This window comes from Protopterus annectens, chromosome 9.part0 (genome assembly GCF_019279795.1).
Source record: "Protopterus annectens isolate FY-2018-M chromosome 9.part0, PAN1.0, whole genome shotgun sequence".
Lineage (NCBI taxonomy): Eukaryota > Metazoa > Chordata > Ceratodontiformes > Protopteridae > Protopterus > Protopterus annectens.
In genome coordinates, this window is record NC_056743.1 from 810,394,790 (window position 1) to 810,415,593 (window position 20,804).

General features: G+C 38.8%; 1 protein-coding gene across 4 annotated transcripts in view; it reads left to right on the forward strand.

Moving 5' to 3' along the window:
* The first annotated feature begins 9,016 nt into the window (after window positions 1-9,016).
* Window positions 9,017-20,804, forward strand: part of METTL1 (methyltransferase 1, tRNA methylguanosine) — a 261,797-nt gene continuing 250,009 nt past the window's right edge. Inside the window, exons 1-2 of one of the 4 annotated variants that reach the window (XM_044083468.1) lie at window positions 9,330-9,472; window positions 11,837-11,867. In XM_044083468.1, the coding sequence (XP_043939403.1) occupies window positions 11,851-11,867 (17 nt within the window). In that variant the 5' untranslated portion in view covers window positions 9,330-9,472; window positions 11,837-11,850. Of the gene's footprint in view, window positions 9,081-9,251; window positions 9,555-11,836; window positions 11,868-20,804 lie in introns of those variants that run through there. The other 3 variants (XM_044083469.1, XM_044083466.1, XM_044083467.1) reach the window with 3 other exon arrangements.

Here is a 20,804-nt window from a genome sequence, read left to right on the forward strand (position 1 = left end):
TATTATTTAATCAACAGCTGGTTCTGTCTAAGCACAGGTTTAATGATGACCGTTTTATTTATTCCAGGGAAACAGTCAGCTTGTAATCGCACAATCCAATTGTATTCCCTTAGTTCAAGCTTATTATTCATGTCACTACCTCTCAAGTCTTTTAAAACATTTTCATTTACCCTAAATTTAAAAACATGCTCACTATTTGTCTCTGAAATATGTTTAGCAAGCGCATTATTTAAAATGCCCTTACGAATGTCTGACTTGTGTTCTATAATTCTTTTTTTCAGCTTCCTTACTGATTTACCTATGTAAAAAGCAGTACATGCCACACAAGTAGCCAAGTAAATAATATTAGAGCTATTACATGCAGCAAAATTAAAAAAAAACTATTCTTTACCAGTAGTTGGATGAACAAAAATGTTTTCTTTATTGATAGAGTCACAGCAAAAACAGTTGTAATAGGATATGGATCCTGTTTTTTACTGAGACTATGATGGACTTTATGAGGGAAGTCCTTATAGCATAAACTATTTTTAAGGCTATATGCATTCCTATTTGCAAAAGCCAATTTAACATTTATAAATTTCCTAAGTTCAGGAAGAGTGTATAAAATACTCCAATTATTATAAATCACATCTTTAACAGATTGTGTGCACCTAGTATATGTCATAACATATCGTAACTGACTATCACCTTTGTCGGTATTATTAACGTTCATACTACTCTCATTCTCATTGCTAAAATAGGGCTTGGCCTTATTCTGCCTCTCAGATAAAGTTTCCTCTCTAATATCATCCAGTAACTGTCGACCATACCCTTGTTCTTTAAATTCAACAATCATTTCATCTATTTGATTGGTACATAATATTCCATCAGTGTTCAAATGACTTCTTACAATGCCTTTAAATATACATTTAAGGTGGATGCTGTTCTTATGCAAATACCTATTGGCAAACACTAATTTTTTATACATACTAGTTTCCATCTTTCCTTCCTTTAACTGTATATTAATATCTCGAAACAGAATTGAGTTCTTAGAATAAGTTGTTTTAAATTCCAAAAAATCAGTTGTGTTATTAAGAAAAGTGACAAAATCAGTAAGCTCATTTTCAGATCCTATCCAAGTCAAAAATATATCAACAAAACATTTGCAAAAAATCTTTTCTATATATACATCAGGACTATTAAATACATACTTCTCACTCCAGACACTCAAAGTAAGGTTCGCATAGGTATTAGCTATTGGGGTGCCCATAGCCGCCCCAGCTGTCTGGTGAAATAATGTGCCATTAAACATAAAGATATTATTTTCTAAGACTAACTCCAATAACACACATAAGGTCTCAGTTTCCCTTGATCTAAGGGATGAATACATACATAACACACGTTTAATGGCATCAATCCCACAGTAATTTGGAATTACTGTAAAGAGTGACTTTATAGCCATTGTCACCAAGAAAAAGTCACATCTATCATTTGTTTTATAACAATCAGATAATTTAATTAAAAAGTTTCCTGAGTCCTTAATGAAGCTTTTTACAAAATTCAAATAATTACTACACACATCCTATAAATAATAAGAAATAGATTATGTAGCCCATCCACTTCCCAAGACAATTGGTCTCATGGGGGGGGGGGGGGTTAAGGACTTATGGACTTTAGACACTCCATATAGGACAGGAATAGTAGGGCAAGAAACAGTGAAAAAAATTACATAAGTCAGCATTAATATCATTCATCAATTGTAAGTCATAAGTACAGCTGTTGATATTAAAAAAATAAATCTTGATACTTCATGGTTCATTATTTTCTTAAAAGCATTCTGATCTGCTAAAAGTTCAGACATAGACTATACAAAATAATCACGATTTATAATAATAGATCCCCCTTTATTAACTTGCTTTATGACTATTTTGTCATTATCCATTAATGTATGCAATGCAGCTGACTCTTCCTTAGACAAATTATATGACCTAGTAAAATTATCTTTTTCATATAGAAGTCAAATTTGCCATTCACAAATACTGTGAAAGGCCGTGACAACAGGATTACTAAAATGCATGAATGTGCTCTGTCTTTTACATACCTATGGTAAGTCAGATTGAAAGTCACTGAATGTTAATTTCAAGTTCAGGTTATGCACAAACAATTTCAAGTCTGTGAGAGCACTGACCACATTATCTTTACAGGAAATTATGAATTTCATCCCTCGTTGCAATAAAGAAATATCAGCGGCAGTCAAACTCAGATGAGATAGGTTTATAACCGTATGATTCCCTTCCCTACTTAAATTAGCAATGTAATCACATACACTTTCATCTGCCTTGCATCTATTTTCACAAATTTTTTTCCATAGATTTCGGGATTTAATTTGAAACAATCAAGCAAACATTGTTTTACATGATTGTAATTCAAATAATCAATATCAGATAGTTTAGCAATTGCATTAACAGTGCTACCATGGAGTAAGGGGATCAGGAACCATACCCAGAGCCCTTGGTCAACATTATACTATTTACATACCCTCTCAAATATGTAAATAAAACTATCAAAGTCATCTCCCTCACTGTACTGAGGAAGAAGTTTACTGACCTTTATGGCTTCTGGGGTTCATTCATTCCCTTCCCAATTACCTCCATGACCCTGTTGAAGTGTTAGAAGCTCCTTTTCGTGTTGTATTTGCTTCTCATTTTTTTCATCTGCTAATGCTGTAGTCTCTCCTTGGTCTCCAGATATTTGACTTCCAGTTCAAGTTGTCGCTGCTTCTCCCTCTCCTAAGCCTGCAAGCATCACAGTTCACAATGATGCTGTGTCTCCCTTTCTTCAGCCTCCATACTCAGCATCAACAATGGTAAAGTGCATATACAGAAATATTTCTCGGTTTGAGAAGCACAAAATATACTTCTTTATCGCACAGCTGTTTTTGAAAAGTTGCAGTCTGACTCAGGTCTTTAAAAGAAGGAAGAGGGGTTATTTTTGCTGATTTAGTAAAGGAGGGTGGTGATGATTCTCCATAAGATCCGCTGTCTGCACTGAAAGCCAGCAATAGTGCAGATGCAGTGCAGACAATGACTTGTTTGTTTAGTTAACAGATGCATGTTTCTGAAACAAATATTTCATGTTTTCCACTTACAGCTCATTGTCTCCAAAAAGTATGAGTTCATTTATTAACTTTTACAGTGACCTGCTTGAACCATTTTCAGGTTCAGCACAGGGATGCAAAAATTTTAGACAACACAGAGTGCATATTAGCAAACTATTATGTACACAATGTAGGAAATGATCCATATGAAGCTCATCATTGCTCTGCATTACATGCTCTCAATCGGTTAGAACTCCCACATCAACTAGTCCATATGCAACTTCTTCTAATGCATAAAATATTATCTAACCTATCTACCTGCCCTTCTATCTTCTCAGCACTCCATCACTATTTCCCAAATCGCTCTCTGTGCTCTCCAGACAAAAACCTACTTGAAATCTGGACAGCACAGTAGCATAGTGGTTAGCATTGTCAACTCACAGTAAGAGATTCTCCACATCAATTCTCGGCTGGGGTTCTTTCTGTGTGGAGTCTGCATTCCCTCCCTGCACTCATGTGGGTTTGCTCCAGTTTCCTCCCACATTACAAAGACGTGTCTGGAGTGTTTCTCCCTGGGGCTCTCCTGAAAATTGGCTTGTTCCAGGCTGGACTTTCCCGGTAAACAAATGTTAAATAAATAAATCTAAAAACCAAAAAAAGCATGGAACAAAATTTATACTTACACTGCATATCCAAACTATGGAACACTATCACAAATTCAGTCAGAATTATATCTAGCATCCATTTATTTAAGCTCTCTGTCAAGGAACTTCTCACTAACTCATGGCTATGCCCATGCATCTCACCTGTATGATCTACATTAACAAACATTTTACATTCTTACTATTCTAACCTCTAATCATATCACATATGTATACCTTTCAACACCTGCCTCTCCTCACTCATGGGGTGGCCTAGAGTCTTTTTATTTTTTATTTCCTAGCATAGTAGACTATACTTCTAATACTTTTGTATAAACTAATTATCATATTTAACCATTATTTTTTATTATATTTTTATTTTTAAATCACTGGTGTCTCCTCATGCTTTATTATATCATATGTATTCCATTATCCAACAATATGTATATATGCTTTTTTTAATTGCATTTATACTAGTGTTTTATTTTATGTTATTTAACTCTCTGGAGCTTTTCTCCTCAATCCTCTGTTGAAATGGGTATTTATTACCTAATCAGACATTCCCTGTAAAAACGTCAATAAATAAATAAATAAATAATGTTTAGGCAAAATAATATGGAGCTGAAAGAGGGAAAAAAGGGGAGGAGGGAACAGGATAGATAGAAGAACAAATAACAAGGGAGAACAGGATTTCAGCACTGGGGTGGAGCTAAGGAATTCATTTAAGTGATGGTACGGCCAGAGGAGCAGTATAGAAAAAAGAGGAACTGTGCACCATTCATTTCCACAGCACACTATCTGCTGATCTAAGTAGATGGGGGGGTGGGCAGAGAGTAGCTCTGCTGGGTGCTACCAATTGATTCACAAATGGATCAGACCATTTCAAACTCTATCATGGCACTGAGAGCATGGTGAGTTTGGAAAAGTTACTGCTAGCAAGGGCACCTATAACATTGCTGTTTTCATCATAGTACTGGAAGAGACTGGATGCTGTTTTTATTTGATAGTGTTATTCAGTCAGAAATGAGTCTGACCCACATGGCTCATAACCCCGACCCTTTGTACTATGCTACTAAATATAAGCATGAGGACTATGCTTCAAGTTTATAAACTCACTAATGGGGTTTACAAGTTTACGCTGAAAATGCACAGCAGGATAGCACTTTGTAGAAAACAATCTGGGGAGGGGGTGTACCACTAAACTGAGTGTGTATGGCATAGCTTTCAACAGAATCACAGACTAATCCAGAAGTAATCAGAGGCAATTAAGGGTTATACTGTATTTGTGTATCTCCCAAGATGCATAGCAAAGCCCAGTCACAGCCTGCCTATATGGCAATTCAAAACATGCCTACACGGTGATGTTACCCATACCTCTCAGCCTCTTAGCACAATAAATCTGTACAAAGTGAAAAATAATGGGGGGCAACAGCTGTAAAATAGGGACAAATTGTAAATATTGCTCTTATAAACTTAGTTGTTAGAACAAAAGGTTTTATGTTATCGTGCAATTTCTGAAGTATATGAAGTTTAAAACGCAAACATTTGTCATTGTTTAGTGACTTCGGTCCTCAATGATTTGCCAGAAATCCCCCAATTTTAGGAGGAACAGACTTAAACAGGAAAGAAAAATTTGGACATTCTGTGAAAATCTGGACATTTGATAGGTACACTGTTCATAACCAACCCAAAAGAACTATGTAAAATGAGTAAATCAATATGTATTTTATTTACTTATTAAACTCTACAAAACTATGGAAAATGAATACATCGATATATATTTTATTTACTTATTAAACCCTACACAATTATGGAATATACACACACTGAATACACTTGCTAATTAATCACCCGTACAGAACTATGGAAGAGGGATAAATGAACAATAAATAAAGTTTAAATGGATAAATTGCTTTAAAATGCTGGCATTGCTTTTTTGTTGTTTTCATTTTCCATTGTTCAGTAGGGAGGGAATAACAAGTACAAGTATGTGTTATTATAGCAATAACCGATGACACTGGTGTGGTATATTGAAGATTTACACATGGTTGGTGTGGTTTAATCACGAGGGCGAAGCCCGAGTGATTAAATAAAGCCAAGCGTGGGTAAATTTCAATATACTACAACCACGGAGTTGGTTATTGCTATTATACAATGACATTATTTAAGAAAAAAAATACTTACTTTTCTTAAATAATGTCTTTGTATAACAGCGCATTACTGTTCTTCCGCAGCTGGTGGTATACTGCTTCCCTGTGTTGATGTACTGTGCATGTGTATGGGACTTGCGTTCCCACACATATCCTGTACATCAGTGCTTGGGAAAGTAATGGAGAAAAGAAGATCTCCGTTGCTCCACTTTTCCTTTATTCATTTATTTATTTTAAGAAAAAAAAAAGGTTCGGGAAGTTTAGAGTAGGAGAGAGACAGAATGGAGGAAATACAAAGGAAATCAGGTACGTGTCTTTAGTTTTAAACAACGTACCTGATTTCCCTTGTATTTTCTGCATGGTGTCTCTCTTGTATGTCCGGAGTCTGGACTACAAGTTTTGTTTTTATTTTTGTTGAATAAAAGTTAAAAATTAAATATACCAACAGAAAAAAGTCTGGGTGACCGGTCCTTTTTCGGTTTGGTATATTCTCGGATTTAGAACGGGCACACTGGTTGGGCTGGCCAATCAGCGTGCTCATTTTAGAATGTTAACGGCCAGTCATTGTATAATAAGACATCCTGCCTGCGAACTCTGTCAATCAGGACAGTAACACCTGTCAGTCATGAAAGGAATGTCAAAACCTTTGCAAACTTTGTATTGATTACACTATAAGCCAATTAGGGGCACTTTTAAAATATTAGTATTATGAGCCTGACACATTGAAAGAATAAGAGCATACGAATTAATGTACATTTTATGAAATAAAATAAGTGTATAACTGCAATTATGTTCTTTATTTATTAACTGTAATTCACAACTTTTTCACGGAGAATCACCAGTTTAGAGAGAGAGATTAAAGACAGTGCTAAAATTTGTCAAAAGTTGAAAAAAAAAAGGTGCATAGTTAGTTGGTCAAGGGCTTTGTATTTGAACAGTACCTCACAGGATCCTCAGTAGGAAGTCCCGCTTAAACGCCTCTCACCATCCAACAATCGGTGAAGTCTTAGAAAAGTAAAGTAGTATTCATACCAATGGCGGACTGAATATTCATAGTGTATTCATAGTTTACCCTTTTCCTCAATGTAGTCCAGTCTCGGAGTTGGTATAGTTAATTGGTGGGAGGTGTGGGGGGTGCAGGTGGTCCCACCTTGCAAAAACAAAGAAAAAATACTTGCAGTTATTCTACAATTAGTAACAAATGTATGCATGATCAACAGTCAATGTATGCATTATGTCACACTGAAATCTGCATGGCTGTCAATCATGCATCTTTTCCATACCATGACACACCCATTTTGCCTGTGAATCACTGTACCCACACTCACTTCTGTGCAGACCGGCCAGCCTGGTCAAGACCATACGGCTCAACCTCTTAGCACAAGAAATTTGGATAAAGCCTTAAATAATGGGGGGTGGTCAGGTCAAAGGCCCCAAAGTAGGGACAATTTTGAAATGTTACTCTTACAAACTAAGAAAGTTGATAGGATAACAGGTTTTGCATTAGCATGTATAGATTTTATGAAGGGTATGAAGTCTGAAACTCAAGCGTGTTTCATTATTTTATGACTTCAGTCTCTAATGATTTTATTTGACGGATTGATTGGAGTGATTGACTGATTTATATTTTACATTTGTTTACCAGGAGAGTCCGACTGGGAGGTCCCATTTTCAGCGGAGGCCTGGGAAGAAAAGCTCCACATTGTGACAGTGGTCTTGTAGTAACTATAAAGTACATATACAGTATAAAAAAACAGGTGAGGTTAGAAAAAAATCACAGTAGATAATAACAATACAGATGTTTAATATAGGAAAGTCTGATCATATGGCTCTTACTGTGACTTATGATTTGATTGGAATTTAATAGCTTAGAGAACTTAACTATGCAGTATAATATACAATTTGGGGTAAAGAAATGGAGAATGATGTGTTTTATAACACTTTCTGTTCAATTTTATTAATGAAGGGAGAAAGGTGGTGAGATGAAGTGAGGGATGAGAAAATGGATTGAAAAGTGAACGATTTTGATGGTGAAGATGAGTTTGGGAGAATGTTTTTGTTTAAGATAGTGTGATAGTGGATAGGTAGAATAGAGATCGAAATACTTATATTAGTTCATAATTAGAGTGGTCTGTTTCATGAGCAGTGCCTGAGTCTGATAAATGTTGTTTAAGTAGTTTTTTTTTTTTTTTAATTGGGTTAAGTTTGGGGTGCTTCTAATAGATTAACAATTTAATAATAACCTGCCCATTGATTTTCCACCCCTTAGGTAATCTCTAACAACACAAGTTTTAAATATACTGTGCTAAATTTAATTGTTATACTGATATTATTGTATAAGTCTTGTGAATTATGTTTTATGTTTAAGTATTTTTCTTGATTTGTAGAATGTATGTATTGTTAATACGTGGAGCTCTTCTCCCCAGGCCTCCACTGAAAATGGGTTTTTGATCCAATCGGACTTTCCCGGTAAACACATAGGGTTACCACCTGTCCCACTTTGCGAGGGACAGTCCCTTTTTGGGCAGTTGTGTCCTGCAAAAAAAATTTGTAAAAATGGCAAATGTCCTGAGATATTAGGACAAAATTATTTCCTATATTTTATGTAATAGTTGCATAACACAGTTATTCTGTATCTGAAACACCTAAATATTATAAGAAACAGAATAAGAAACTAAAATGCTATAATAATAAGCTTTTATTTAAGAAAAGAAATGAAGTTATCTCCTTTGTACTGGCAGTGGGTATGTTTCAGCCTGCCATATCTGGCGTTTGTACCAAAAATGTCCCACATTGGGCATTTGAAAATCAGGCAATCCTATAAACTTATTTAAAATAATAAAAATAAATTAAGGTAGCAGCTTCCAGGATTTAGCACACGACAGGACCGTAGACAGTCCACTGCAGTATTTTTAGATGCAATGACTTGTAATAGTGATTTGTTTGCTGAGCGAAGTTTACTTCGGTTAGATTATGGCTGAACCACATTTAGAAGAACTGGAGTTTTCTCAGGGTGATACAGTAGTTTACGGCCATAGTTAACTGGTTAGGTGTGTCCTCTGTGATTTGCTGCTAATTACTTGTCAGAAAACTTCATTTTACGATAAACCAACCGGAGGACCCAACCTTAGAATAAAACACTTGAGTGCAGTCGTTCTAACAAGAAACTGATTACAGGCAGCTGCAAGCAACGCTACACAATTTTTAAGAAACGTAAGGAAATTGAATACTAGTTCCTCCATACATATACGTAGGAGACATTGAAGAAAGTCATACAAGGAAGCCAACAACAAAGCTAAAATGAGTAACGAATGACAAATCAACTGCCACTTCCTCAGAAGTAATAATACACAATTTGAACGTCACGGACCGGCTTGTAACGTCTAAATACAGCGACGCGACTCACACGTGTTTTCTTACAAGTTCTATGTAGTTCCACTAGAATGATTCTTCTGTTTTAGTTTCTGAGAGCGCCTGTCAAAGACGGTCTTCCTTTTCTCTAATTTTTTAGACCAAAGCTATATCATGGCTGTTACTTTGCCACAGAAGCGGTACTATAGGCAGCGTGCTCATTCCAATCCTATGGCTGACCATACTTTCGACTAGTAAGCCTTATTTATAACGGTCTTTTTTTCAGAATCGCAGCTTTACTGTCTCTGAAACAAGCATGTGGGCGCTTATAGACCAGTTAAGTTAGAAGCAGCAAACATTGCGCTTTTATGCATACCTGATTACTTCTTAGCTTAAAAAAGTCAAGGACTTTTTTTAAGATGCTGTCATTCACTTGGAGTAACCATCATAATAATTTTATCGTATGTAAGATTGTTTTGGCTGTAGAGCACTGATCATATTGCAGCTCCGTCTAGGTGGCAAAAGTGTCAGTAATAAGCCCAACAAATGCATGCGTAAGTTAATGCCTGACCGCTAGAAAGGTTGAAGATAAACTTAACAAAACAGACCGCTGAAGGCATAAACAATATTTTCTTGTCCGTAAGAGTAGTTATGATTACTACCTATCCCACTTTGCTATGGACAGTCCCTGTTTGGGCAGTTGTGTCCTGCAAAAAAAATTGTAGAAAATGGCAAATGTCCTGAGATTTTAGGACACAATTATTTCCTATATTGTATGTAATAATTCTATTAAACAGTTATAAGAAACAGAATAAGCAACTAAAATGCTAGAAGAATAAGCTTTTATTTAGGCAAAAAAAGTGAAATTATGTCTTTTGTACTGGCCATGGGTATGCTTCATCCTGCAAAATCTGACGTTTGCACCAAAAATGTCCCACTTTGGGCATTCGAAAAGGTGGCAACTCCAAAAGTAATAGGAGAGTGAGGTATTGGAATAGTTTGGAGTTAAGTGATATGACCCGTTGTGTTGTATTTGCATTATCGTTATGTATGTGGTTTGGCTTTAAACTGGGAATTTAAATTTAAAGTAGGTGGAAAGTACTTATAGGTGTGGTACAGGGCCAGCCTTTGGTCAACTGGCACCCTAGGCAGAAGTGCTCCCCAGTGCCCTCATCCTGGTCTGCCTGCACCACCCAGATTACTTTTTTCTTCCTTTTACTCACAGTTTCTTGCTCTTCATTTTTTTCTATAGTTATTAAACATATTTTATTTTAAAGAAACAATTCCTTTATTACAAATAAATAAATTAAATTCTGAAAAAGTTTCCCTGCTAGAAGCAGTGCCCTAGTCGGCCACCTAGTATGCCTGTAGGCTATGCGTGTGAAAGGAGGGTAATCTAAATCTTAGGGGCAATAATTAAAACTGTGATCAGTACAGTAGAGCATCTGGATTTGCATTAACATATATTTTACAGCAAATAAGAATTCTAAAACAGTAATATATTCCATTGTTAATTGTGTAGTTCCCTGTGATTTGCCAGAGAAATCACAAATTTTATGAGGAGTGGATCAAAAGTCTGAAGCAAAATTGATGGATAGTAGTGACTGGTACCTTCTTATACTCTTGGAAGACTGTTTGTAGTATTCTCACTTCAGATGATTGGATCACAGAATCTGCAGTGTAGCATGGGAGTGCACTCCTGCGTGTGGTGTTCTTTGGATGACATGTTAAGCTAAGGTGCAGTCTACTTGACTTGGTAGTAGCTTAGGTGAATGTAAATGTTCCCACAGCATCTGTTGAAAACAGTAGGGGAAGTTCCTTGATATTCTGCCCAGATTTCTCCCTAGTAGTAGAAATACCACGTTGGGTCTTCCCTGAAAACAGGCTATTAGTCTAGTGGGACTAACCCAGTCAAAAAAGAATGGAAAAAACAGACTATGTCATGTAGCAGATGTCCATGTTTAGAATATTAACTGATAGCAATGTATTTTTAATTTTTCAGTATTTTAATAGCACAGTTTAGTTCCTGACTAGCTGTTAAACTACCACCCAAGCCGATCATCATTGTCACCCTCCTATGGTTTTGGTCTACCTCAGAACTGTTGTGTATGACCCTAAAAATAATGTAGGTTAGTGTGTGGGCGATGAAGAATGTCTTAATAATGGTGTTTTACTTTCAGTGCAAGATGGTGCCTACTCAGAAACTGCATTTTTTTTTGTGTTTTTGGAGGAGAGAGAACATGCTGTGACACTTGACATCTCCTTCAGTTGCAGGATATGCTGTGCTTTTGTCACATTGACCTTTTTTGGGGTAATTGGTGTCTCACAGCCTTTTCTGTTTCCATACAGTAGGTGCAACTGTTGGATGATTTATTCTTTCCCACAGTAGTTGCTCCTTCCTTAAGTATTCCAAGTCCATCCTGAATATGGGTAATGGAGTTTTCTTGTAAAAATAGCCTGTGCTGTTTTATGCAACTGTGCATGCATATTTCTACCAACACTGCCTTGCAGTAACTCCGTAAGAGAAAATAAACTTCATTTGTAATGTATGGTATGTTAGCAGCCTCTTATAGCCCATCCACTTATTGTCTGTATTTTTATTTTTATTTTTTTTTCAGGGACGTTAATAGACATGCTCTACATACCTTGGTGAGAAAGAGATTAAGTTTTTGCTTTGAGCTAATTGCTTTGGCTTGATGTTACAAGCCAAGCCAGTGTTATTGCTTTTTCCATTTCTTATATAATGTGTAAAGTTTTGGATAGCTAAATACTTATTTTGATCCCAAGTATTATTTTTGGTAAATATACGCGATACAATGGTTATTTATTTGTTTTTTGGGGGGGGGCAAAGCAAGATCACTGTTTGGGTATAGTGACTTGCTCAGAGTCTGACGTTTGCAAGGGGAAGCTGAGGGAATCAAATGCAGGACTATGGCATGAAGTTTAACAGGTTATAGCCTCAACTCACTGAGCTAAATTTCTGTTTAGTTCATATATTCATTTTTTTATATTTGTTTCCTAATTTACATAGAGGTTGAGTTGAGCTGGATGTAAAGATGGCCCTGATTTAAGCTGTCTGCGTCTTGCTCATGTGTATTATCACACATTAACTTCTCTAGGAAACCAGCTCCATTCACTGATGAGGGATTAAGCTCTATGACCCAAGTAGCCTGAGTTTGATTATATTCTCTGGGATCTGTTGCAGCAGATGTTACAGTCATTACTGTAGGGTTCTTCCTGCTGGCAGCAGCCCTCGATCGGCCAGAGTCCCAAAGTCGGGTCTGACGTCGGCTAAAGTCGCTCCTTCCCTGATGTCAGTGCGCCAGGGGTATAAGGACCACAGCCAACGCCATTTTCCCCAGTCTTTCTTGCCGTGCGGTGCCCGTAGCAAAGCAGTTCGCAAATGCCGGTTGGCCGACTCCTGTTTACTTTTGGTGACACTTGTATCGACGACTTCTTATTTTAAGCTAAGTACCCTGTTGGGGAAACCTTTTTCTTGCTCCAGTCCGATGTCAGAAAAAGTTAATAACTGTATTTCTTGTGGGAAGCAAATACCTCATAAGGATTCTCACTCTTACTGTATACCTTGTCTAGGCCCTGACCATGACGTAGCTAATTGTAGGTTTTGTGCTAGATTTAATCAACGCGTTATTAGGCGTAGATACGATTTTGCCTTCCATTATTTTGGAAAAAGCTTTAATTACAGTATGTCGGATTCTTATCCAGCTACCAGAGTGTATAAGAGGAGCAAGGATAAAGACAGGCCTCCGAGGTCCAAAGCACACGACATTATTCAGCCAGAGCCAATTGCCGGTTCGTCGGTCGTCAGTGAGGTGCTTTCGCAGCCCCTGTCATCTGCCACTTTTGAACCGGTTGCCTGTACCGACTCCCGAGTGGAGCCGATGGGGCCTTCAGAATTTCCAGGGATTGGACCTCCGGATAATGCTCCTTCAGATGTGTCCGTAGCTGCTGTGCAGGCACCAGCTTCTGAGGGGGGTTTTAGGCCTACACAGCTTCATGTAAAGATGGCTCCAGTTTTGCAGTCAAAGACTAAGGCTCTGGCGAAGACAAAGCAGCATGCACAGGCACCTTCTGATCAGGGCCGTAGACCTCAAAGACAGATGCTTAACATGGCTGAAGACTTGTTGATTATGATCAGGGGTTCCCATCCCCCTCCTGACAAGAGACCTAGGCTAGAGCCAGATTATGATTCCTCAGATCAAGTTTCAATTTATTCTGCTTCTTCCTCTGAGCAGGATTATTCCTTCCCTCCTTATGAGGATTCTGATGCTGAAGAATCCCTTCCTTCAGCCTCTCCTCCTGAAGATTATTCATTTGGGGAAACTTTGCATGACATGAGAGAGCATCTTCACTGGGAAGGGCAGGAATACTCTGAATCCAAGAAAAGGCTTGGGGATTTTCTTCTACTCCCACAGCTTAGGCCCCTGGCTATTCCCCCTGTACTGGACATTGTGGATGATGTTTTTACAGAGGCATCTCTCTCTCTCTCTCCTGATTATTTTCCTCTTGCTCCTGTCAAGCCGGATAGGTATTATAGGGTTCCAGATTCTCACAAATTTCTTTTTAAGAACTCTTCAGCTGATCCAGAAACTATCTCTCAGGGCCCTAAGGGTGTTAAAGCGGTCTCTGCTAAGAATCCTATTCCCTCTGACCGAGAGTCCAGAGCCGTGGAAAGATGGGGCAAAACAGTTTATACTTCTGCTACTTTGTCTATTAGAGCTTTAAATTGTCAATTTCATATGTTGAAATATCAGCAATGCCTTTTGTCTGTGTTAAAACAAAAGCTGTCTGCTGTTTCTGGTGGTACAGAAAATAAGGAATTGCAGGATTTATTGCATGCTACTGAGCAGGTGGGTAAACATATACCCTGCACTGTGGTTTTGATTTTTTGGAGGCTTCTTGCAGGGCTGCAGCAACTGGCGCAGTTATTAGAAGGCATGCTTGGTTAAAGGAGCAAAGTTTGCTGGAGCAGGTTAAGGCAAAACTTTTGGATGCCCCTTTGCAGCACAGTGTTTTGTTTGGGGCCAAAGCAGAGGAGGTATTGAATAAAATGGAAAACAAAGCCAAATCTATGCAGACGGTTAAAGATTTTCTACAGGTGGAACCCCCTAGATTTAGCAGGAACTGGCCAGCTAAACCTTGTTCCTTTCCGAGCTCGGACAGACCTCAGAGAGGCAGATACAGGCGTTCCAGAGGTAGAGGTCAGGCACAGCCCCCTTTCAGAAATAAGCAGTGGAGTGCCCCCTCTCCCAAGGGAGGAGAAGATAGGTCACAACCTTACAGGAAACTGTCATTATGACTCTCCCTTACTAGCTCCAGGGGCTCCCCTCCTGGATGTGCCTTTGGGAGGAAAAATCTCTCTCTTTTTTTTTTTTATCACAATTGGAGCCGCATAACCCAAGACAACTGGGTTGTGGACATAGTTTCAAGGGATTACAGGTTTAATTTCCATACCTTGCCAAAACCAAACGGATGGCCAGATCTGCCAAAGCATCATTGGGCAGAGGCACAACAGCAAGTTCAGTCCCTCATGGATATGAGGGCCATAGGATTGGTACCAAATTCAGAAATGGGGCAAGGGTTTTATTCAAGTCTTTTCCTGGTTCCCAGGGAGGAAAACACATGGAGACCAATTCTGGACCTTTCTGTATTAAACACCTTCCTAGAAATACCAAAATTCAAGATGCTCACTCTGCAGCAGCTGCTGCCTATGCTGAGCAAGAACGCTTGGATGGTGAATTTGGACTTGAAGGAAGCTTACCTGCATATTCCCATAAGGCAAGAGTGCAGAAGGTACCGGAGATTCAAAGCGGGCTTGAAGCATTACCAGTTCTCTGTGCTGCCCTTTGGCTTATCTACTGCGCCCAGGGTCTTTACAAAGTGCTTGGCATCAGTAATGGTGTTTTGCAGACAGAAGGGAATTCATATATACCCTTATCTGAATGATCGTCTCATTCAAGCGGACTACAAGGAGACTTTACTTCAGCATCTGGCATTTGTGCAGCATCTTCTGTGGTGCCTAGGGTTCACAGTGAACTTAAAGAAATCAAACCTGGTGCCCACGCAACAGATTACTTTCCTGGGTGCTTTTCTGAGCACTACAACCCAGATGGCTTACTTGACACCAGACAAAAAAGTACAACTGGCTTCTTCTTTCAAAAACCTGGCTTCAGTGAGTCGGCTAACTGCTTTTCTGAGCACTACAACCCAGATGGCTTACTTGACACCAGACAAAAAAGTACAACTGGCTTCTTCTTTCAAAAACCTGGCTTCAGTGAGTCGGCTAACTGCAAGAAAAATTCTGCAGGCTTTGGATTACATGGCATCCTGCATTCTGTTAATACCATATGCAAGACTGCATATGAGGAAGATACAGTGGTACCTCAAGAGTGTACGGTCTCAGCATTGCCATAGATTGGAAACAGTGATCACACTTTTGCCTTGTCTCCGGCAGGAGTTTCTTTGGTGGGCCAAGGCCTGTCTCCAGAACAAGGGGAAGCCTTTCTGTCCCACTCCAGCCAATCAAGTCATAACGACGGATGCTTCGGACTATGCATTGGGGAGCCCACATGCAAGGGAGATGTCTTCAGGGTACCTGGACAGAGGACCAAATGCACCTGCCATAAATTTGAAGGAGATGCTAGCTGTACAGAATGCTCTGACAGCCTTCAAGGATCTTATTCTACCGGGGCAATTACTGATAAAGACGGACAACACTACAGTGATGTGGTATATTAACAAGCAGGGATGCTCTCACTCTTACCCCCTGTGCAGATTGGCCATGACTCTGTGGAACACAGCACTGGCCAGCAAGCTAGACTTACAAGCTCAATTCTTGCCAGGAAAGGACAACACTCTGGCAGACAGTCTGAGCAGAAACCTTTCAGATATGCGTGAATGGATGTTGGATGTTCGGATATTCAGGGTGATAACAGGCGTGGGAGTGCCCGGACATAGATCTTTTTGCATCCCCCCCAAAACCATCAACTTCAAACATTCTCCACGAGGACCTACCACAAACTAGCATGGAAAGTGGATGCCCTTTCATTCAGTTGGAAACACCTCTCAGTATATGCTTTTCCTCCTTTGCCTCTTCTACCACGGGTACTTTGAAGATCAAACAGGACAGACCGCAAATGATTTTACTGGCTCTCAATTGGCCTCGGCAATTCTGGTATTCCACCCTGATGAACCTGGCTCTGGGTCCACCCTGGATTCTGCCACAAATTCCACATCTACTGTCTCAACAAGGCGGCCAGATCCTGCACAGCCATGTACAAACTCTGAATCTAGCAGCCTGGCGGATCCAGGGTCTTTAAACAGCTCTACCCTTACCAAACAGGTACTGGACGTAATCCTTGACACTAGAAGGCCCAGCACCAGGAAATCTTATGATGGTAAATGGAAGAGATTTTGCTCCTGGAATCAGGCCCAGGGTTTTGATTCTGCAATTCCAAACATTCCTCTGATTTTACAATACCTAACAGATGTTGCATGCCTATCTTTTTCATCTATCAAAATTCATGCTTCTGCTATTTCTGCACATTACAATATGGATCCCCCAATCTTTTCTCATCCGTTACTTAAACAATATCTCAGAGGGGCAAAGTATATAAGGCCCCCTTTAAGAGCACCAGTTCCCACTTGGGATCTCAACTTTGTTTTGGAAAAGTTAACTTTGTCTCTTTTGAACCTGCAGCTATTTCTGCACATTACAATATGGATCCCCCAATCTTTTCTCATCCGTTACTTAAACAATATCTCAGAGGGGCAAAGAATATAAGGCCCCCTTTAGGAGCACCAGTTCCCACTTGGGATCTCAACTTTGTTTTGGAAAAGTTAACTTTGTCTCTTTTGAACCTGCAGCTTCCACAGATTTAAAGTTTTTATCATGGAAAACTGCTTTTCTTTTAGCTATAGCCTCGGCCAGAAGAGTTTCGGAATTACAAGCACTCATGGCTGTGGAACTCTTTACTTTTCATCAGGACAGGGTGTCTCTGTGGACTAATCCCACCTTTATGCCTAAGGTGGTTTCGAAAGTAGCCTTGAATCAGACTATTCGTTTACCTACCTTTTATCCTAATCCTCAAAGTGAAGAGGAAAGAATTTTGCATTCTTTAGATATACACAGGCAGCTTCGCTTTTACCTGGACAGGACCAGGATTTTCAGGAAATCTGACCAGTTGTTTGTGCTTATTCTTCTACTTTCACAGGGGAGAGCAATCACTAAGCAAACTATTTCTAAGTGGATTTCCCACTGTATCAAGTTCTGTTACTCTCATCATGGCAAACCAGTTCCTGTTAATGTTAGAACACATTCTACCAGAGCTACTGCTACTTCGGCAGCTTTTCTCAGTGGAGGGTCCTACCAAGGAGATCTTAAAAGCTGCAACTTGGAGTTCTGTGCATACTTTTTCTAAGCACTACAACCTCCCCCTCTATTCTAAATCTAGGGCAGGCTTTGCCTCTGCAGTCCTGCAGTGTTTTGTGGCCGCCCCTTCTGTTCCTTCTCCATCCACCCTTTCTTAGCTTTGGGATTCAACCCTACAGTAACGACTGTAACAGTGAACCACGATGAACATAGTACAGTTGTGTACTCTTACCATAAATGTAGATGTTCGAGTATGTTCACTGTCACAGTCTGGGTTACCCTCCCTCCTATCCCCTCTTTTGTTGTTCTTTTAAGTACTGTCTGTGTCTCCTTGGCACTTCTTTTTTCTGAGGTATTTTTGCTGATGTTATTTGGGAATGTTCTGGTTTATGTTTGCTTATTCTTTTTGATTACGCTTTTAGCCTTTATTTTTGGGCACCTGACATCTGGGACAAGAAAAACTGGGGAAAATGGCGTCGGCTGAGGTCCTTATACCCCTGGCGCACTGACGTCAGGGAAGGAGTGACTTCAGCCGACATCGAACCCGACTTTGGGACTCTGGCCGATTGAGGGCTGCTGCCAGCAGGAAGAACCCTACAGTAATGAATGTAACAGTGAACATCCTCGAACATCTACATTTATGGTAAGAGTACACAACTGTACTTTTTAGGAAGTGTAGGTGTGGCTAGAGTTGGGAAAAATAGTATAACGTTTGATATCCATTTGACTTGCTTATTTTCAGGTGTCACAATTTGACTAAAAAAAAAACGTTCAGCCCATAAAGTACTATGCTTTGTGTGTGTGTGTGGGGGGGTTATTTTCTGTACCAAATATCACTTTTCAGAATTTTACATCCCCTTTCAGAATTAAAAATAATAATACAGGAACACATTTCTCACATTGATGGGTTCATTGCTAGTTTAGAAAACTGACCTAGGTTATTTACTTATTTGTTAGGTCAGTGGATTTGTCTGATGATCTTTCTTTCCGTTTCAGCCATTTCAGGTTTGTAAATGTTTCTGAACAAATTTTCACATTGTAATATGTGTTTCTGAATATCAGTGAAGTGGCACACTTAATGATATACCTAGTGTCTGAAGCAAGTAAAACATTGGAGGTTTCTGGTTTTGAAGGAGATAGTGAGATTGCAGGAGTGATTTTGTGAAACACTGTTTCTGTGGTGGAAAATACAAACAGTGGTGTACAGAGGGTAGTTGTACCAGGTTGCTGATTATGTAATAGATAGTGATGTGATAAGGGGAAGCAGGGACTCGAAGTCTGGAGTAATTTTATATTGTTGAGTTAAAGTAGCAAATTTTCAAACTTTCTCTTATGATGGTTTTGGTGTAATTTAGAAGACAGTGGTGTATTGATTAATCAGCTATGCTAATTAAGTGACAGATCTGTTTTATTTATTTATTTGTAGTGGTAATTAATTGTGAAAATATCGTATCATCACTGATAATGAATAATCAGACTTAGCTCCAGTAACCTTTTTAGCTGTTGACATAACATGATTCCAGGGCAAGTGATTCTTTTAAGTTAATAAGAACCTTCAATAGATCTAAGTTTTCCATCACATTTTAGATTTTTAAATGATCATATAAAGGTGATTATACACCATTATAACTGCGGTGGTGGTGTTGCGGTAACGTTCTCGCCTCACAGTAAGATGTTGTCCTGATCGATTCTCAGCTAGAGCGTCTTCTGTGTGGAGACGTGTGTATGGGCGTACCTTCGTTGAAGGTTATGTGTCAGGGCCGGCAACTCGGCATGTAAAAATCTACTGCCAATCATTAGCAGACTGGAGTTTCGCTGTGACGACCCCTAACCGGGAAAAGCCGAAAGACGCAACAACAACATTAACAGTATTTTTGTGTATCAAAGTTTTGTTTGGGAGAGAAATAATTAGCAGCTTTATTCAAGGAGACTGATTCTGGTAGAGAAGGAAAGGTTATAAATGTAAATAAGAGTTTGTAGTATAGTGAGCTAAATGGTGAGTAACCACATTTGGGTACTTTTTATAGTTTTTATTAATATCATGTGCATTATTCTTGTTTCTCCTTAGTTCATTTGTCTGTTATTGTAGGGGTTGCTGGACTCAGCACATGTAATTTTGGTGTCCTAGAGCAGGAAGTGGTAGCATAGTAACAATTGCATGTTAGGAAGTTTTGATGCGAAAAGCTACAGAATTCCTATGGCTTCCAATATGATGCTGCTTTCTGGTTATAGGATTTAATTTTGTTGGCTGGGTAGAATGTGGAATGGAAGTAACAGGCATCTCTGTTAAAAATGTTTCCAAAAAGTGGCCTTCAGTTAATCACTTTTCTGTCTCATTGTATTAATATAATTTTGAAGATCTCTTAAGCTTTCCTTTCATATCACTTGTGCAGTTAAAAATATAGCAGTCATCATTCTTCCTTTATACAGTGACATTTTCTCTAGTATGACAGTTGTAAGTAAATTGCTATATTTGCTGATTCATGCTAGTAATATAGGCAGTTTTGGCATGATGTCTGTGTGTACCTGTGTGCGAGCGTGCATGTCAGTTTTTGTGCCCCAAGTCAGGCTAACTTGCTGTGCATGTTTTGAAGATGTGCGAATAATACAGGTGAACCTTAGTCTCATGTCTTACTGTGTTTTGAAATGTACATGTCTCCAGCTTAGTCTTTATCGAATTGTAAGAAGTCTATATATAAAAAGGTCTTGTTTTGGCCAGGTTAAGTTCAACTGCCTTGACTCTTACCCCACAGCTTTTCCACTATGATCTAAATCTGAAATGTATGCGTAGAAGACCATAAAATGTGGATTTGTTTAATAATTGTTACTTCATCTATTGATTACTACTGTTCAATTTTTGTTAGTTTCTGTTCTGTTTTTTTTTATATGTACAGCTTAATGCCTCTCTGTTATATTTCTCTTATTTTGTGAATTTTTTCACTCTGGTAGCACCTGTAAACAAATGCAAGTTAAAATAAAATGAAACTGCATTAGAGTGTACATCACCACTCTGGAGAATAGACATTCTCCAGCAGAGTTTTAATGTACAAGTAATGCTCGCTGCTTCATGACAGCATGTTACGCTGCTGTGGAATTTGGACGTAATGAAGCTAACAGCCACTGTTGTTTTATGCTCACTAAGCAGTGCTTTCCACTGAGGATACTGCCATTTGATGGTTGTTGTTGCTATACTT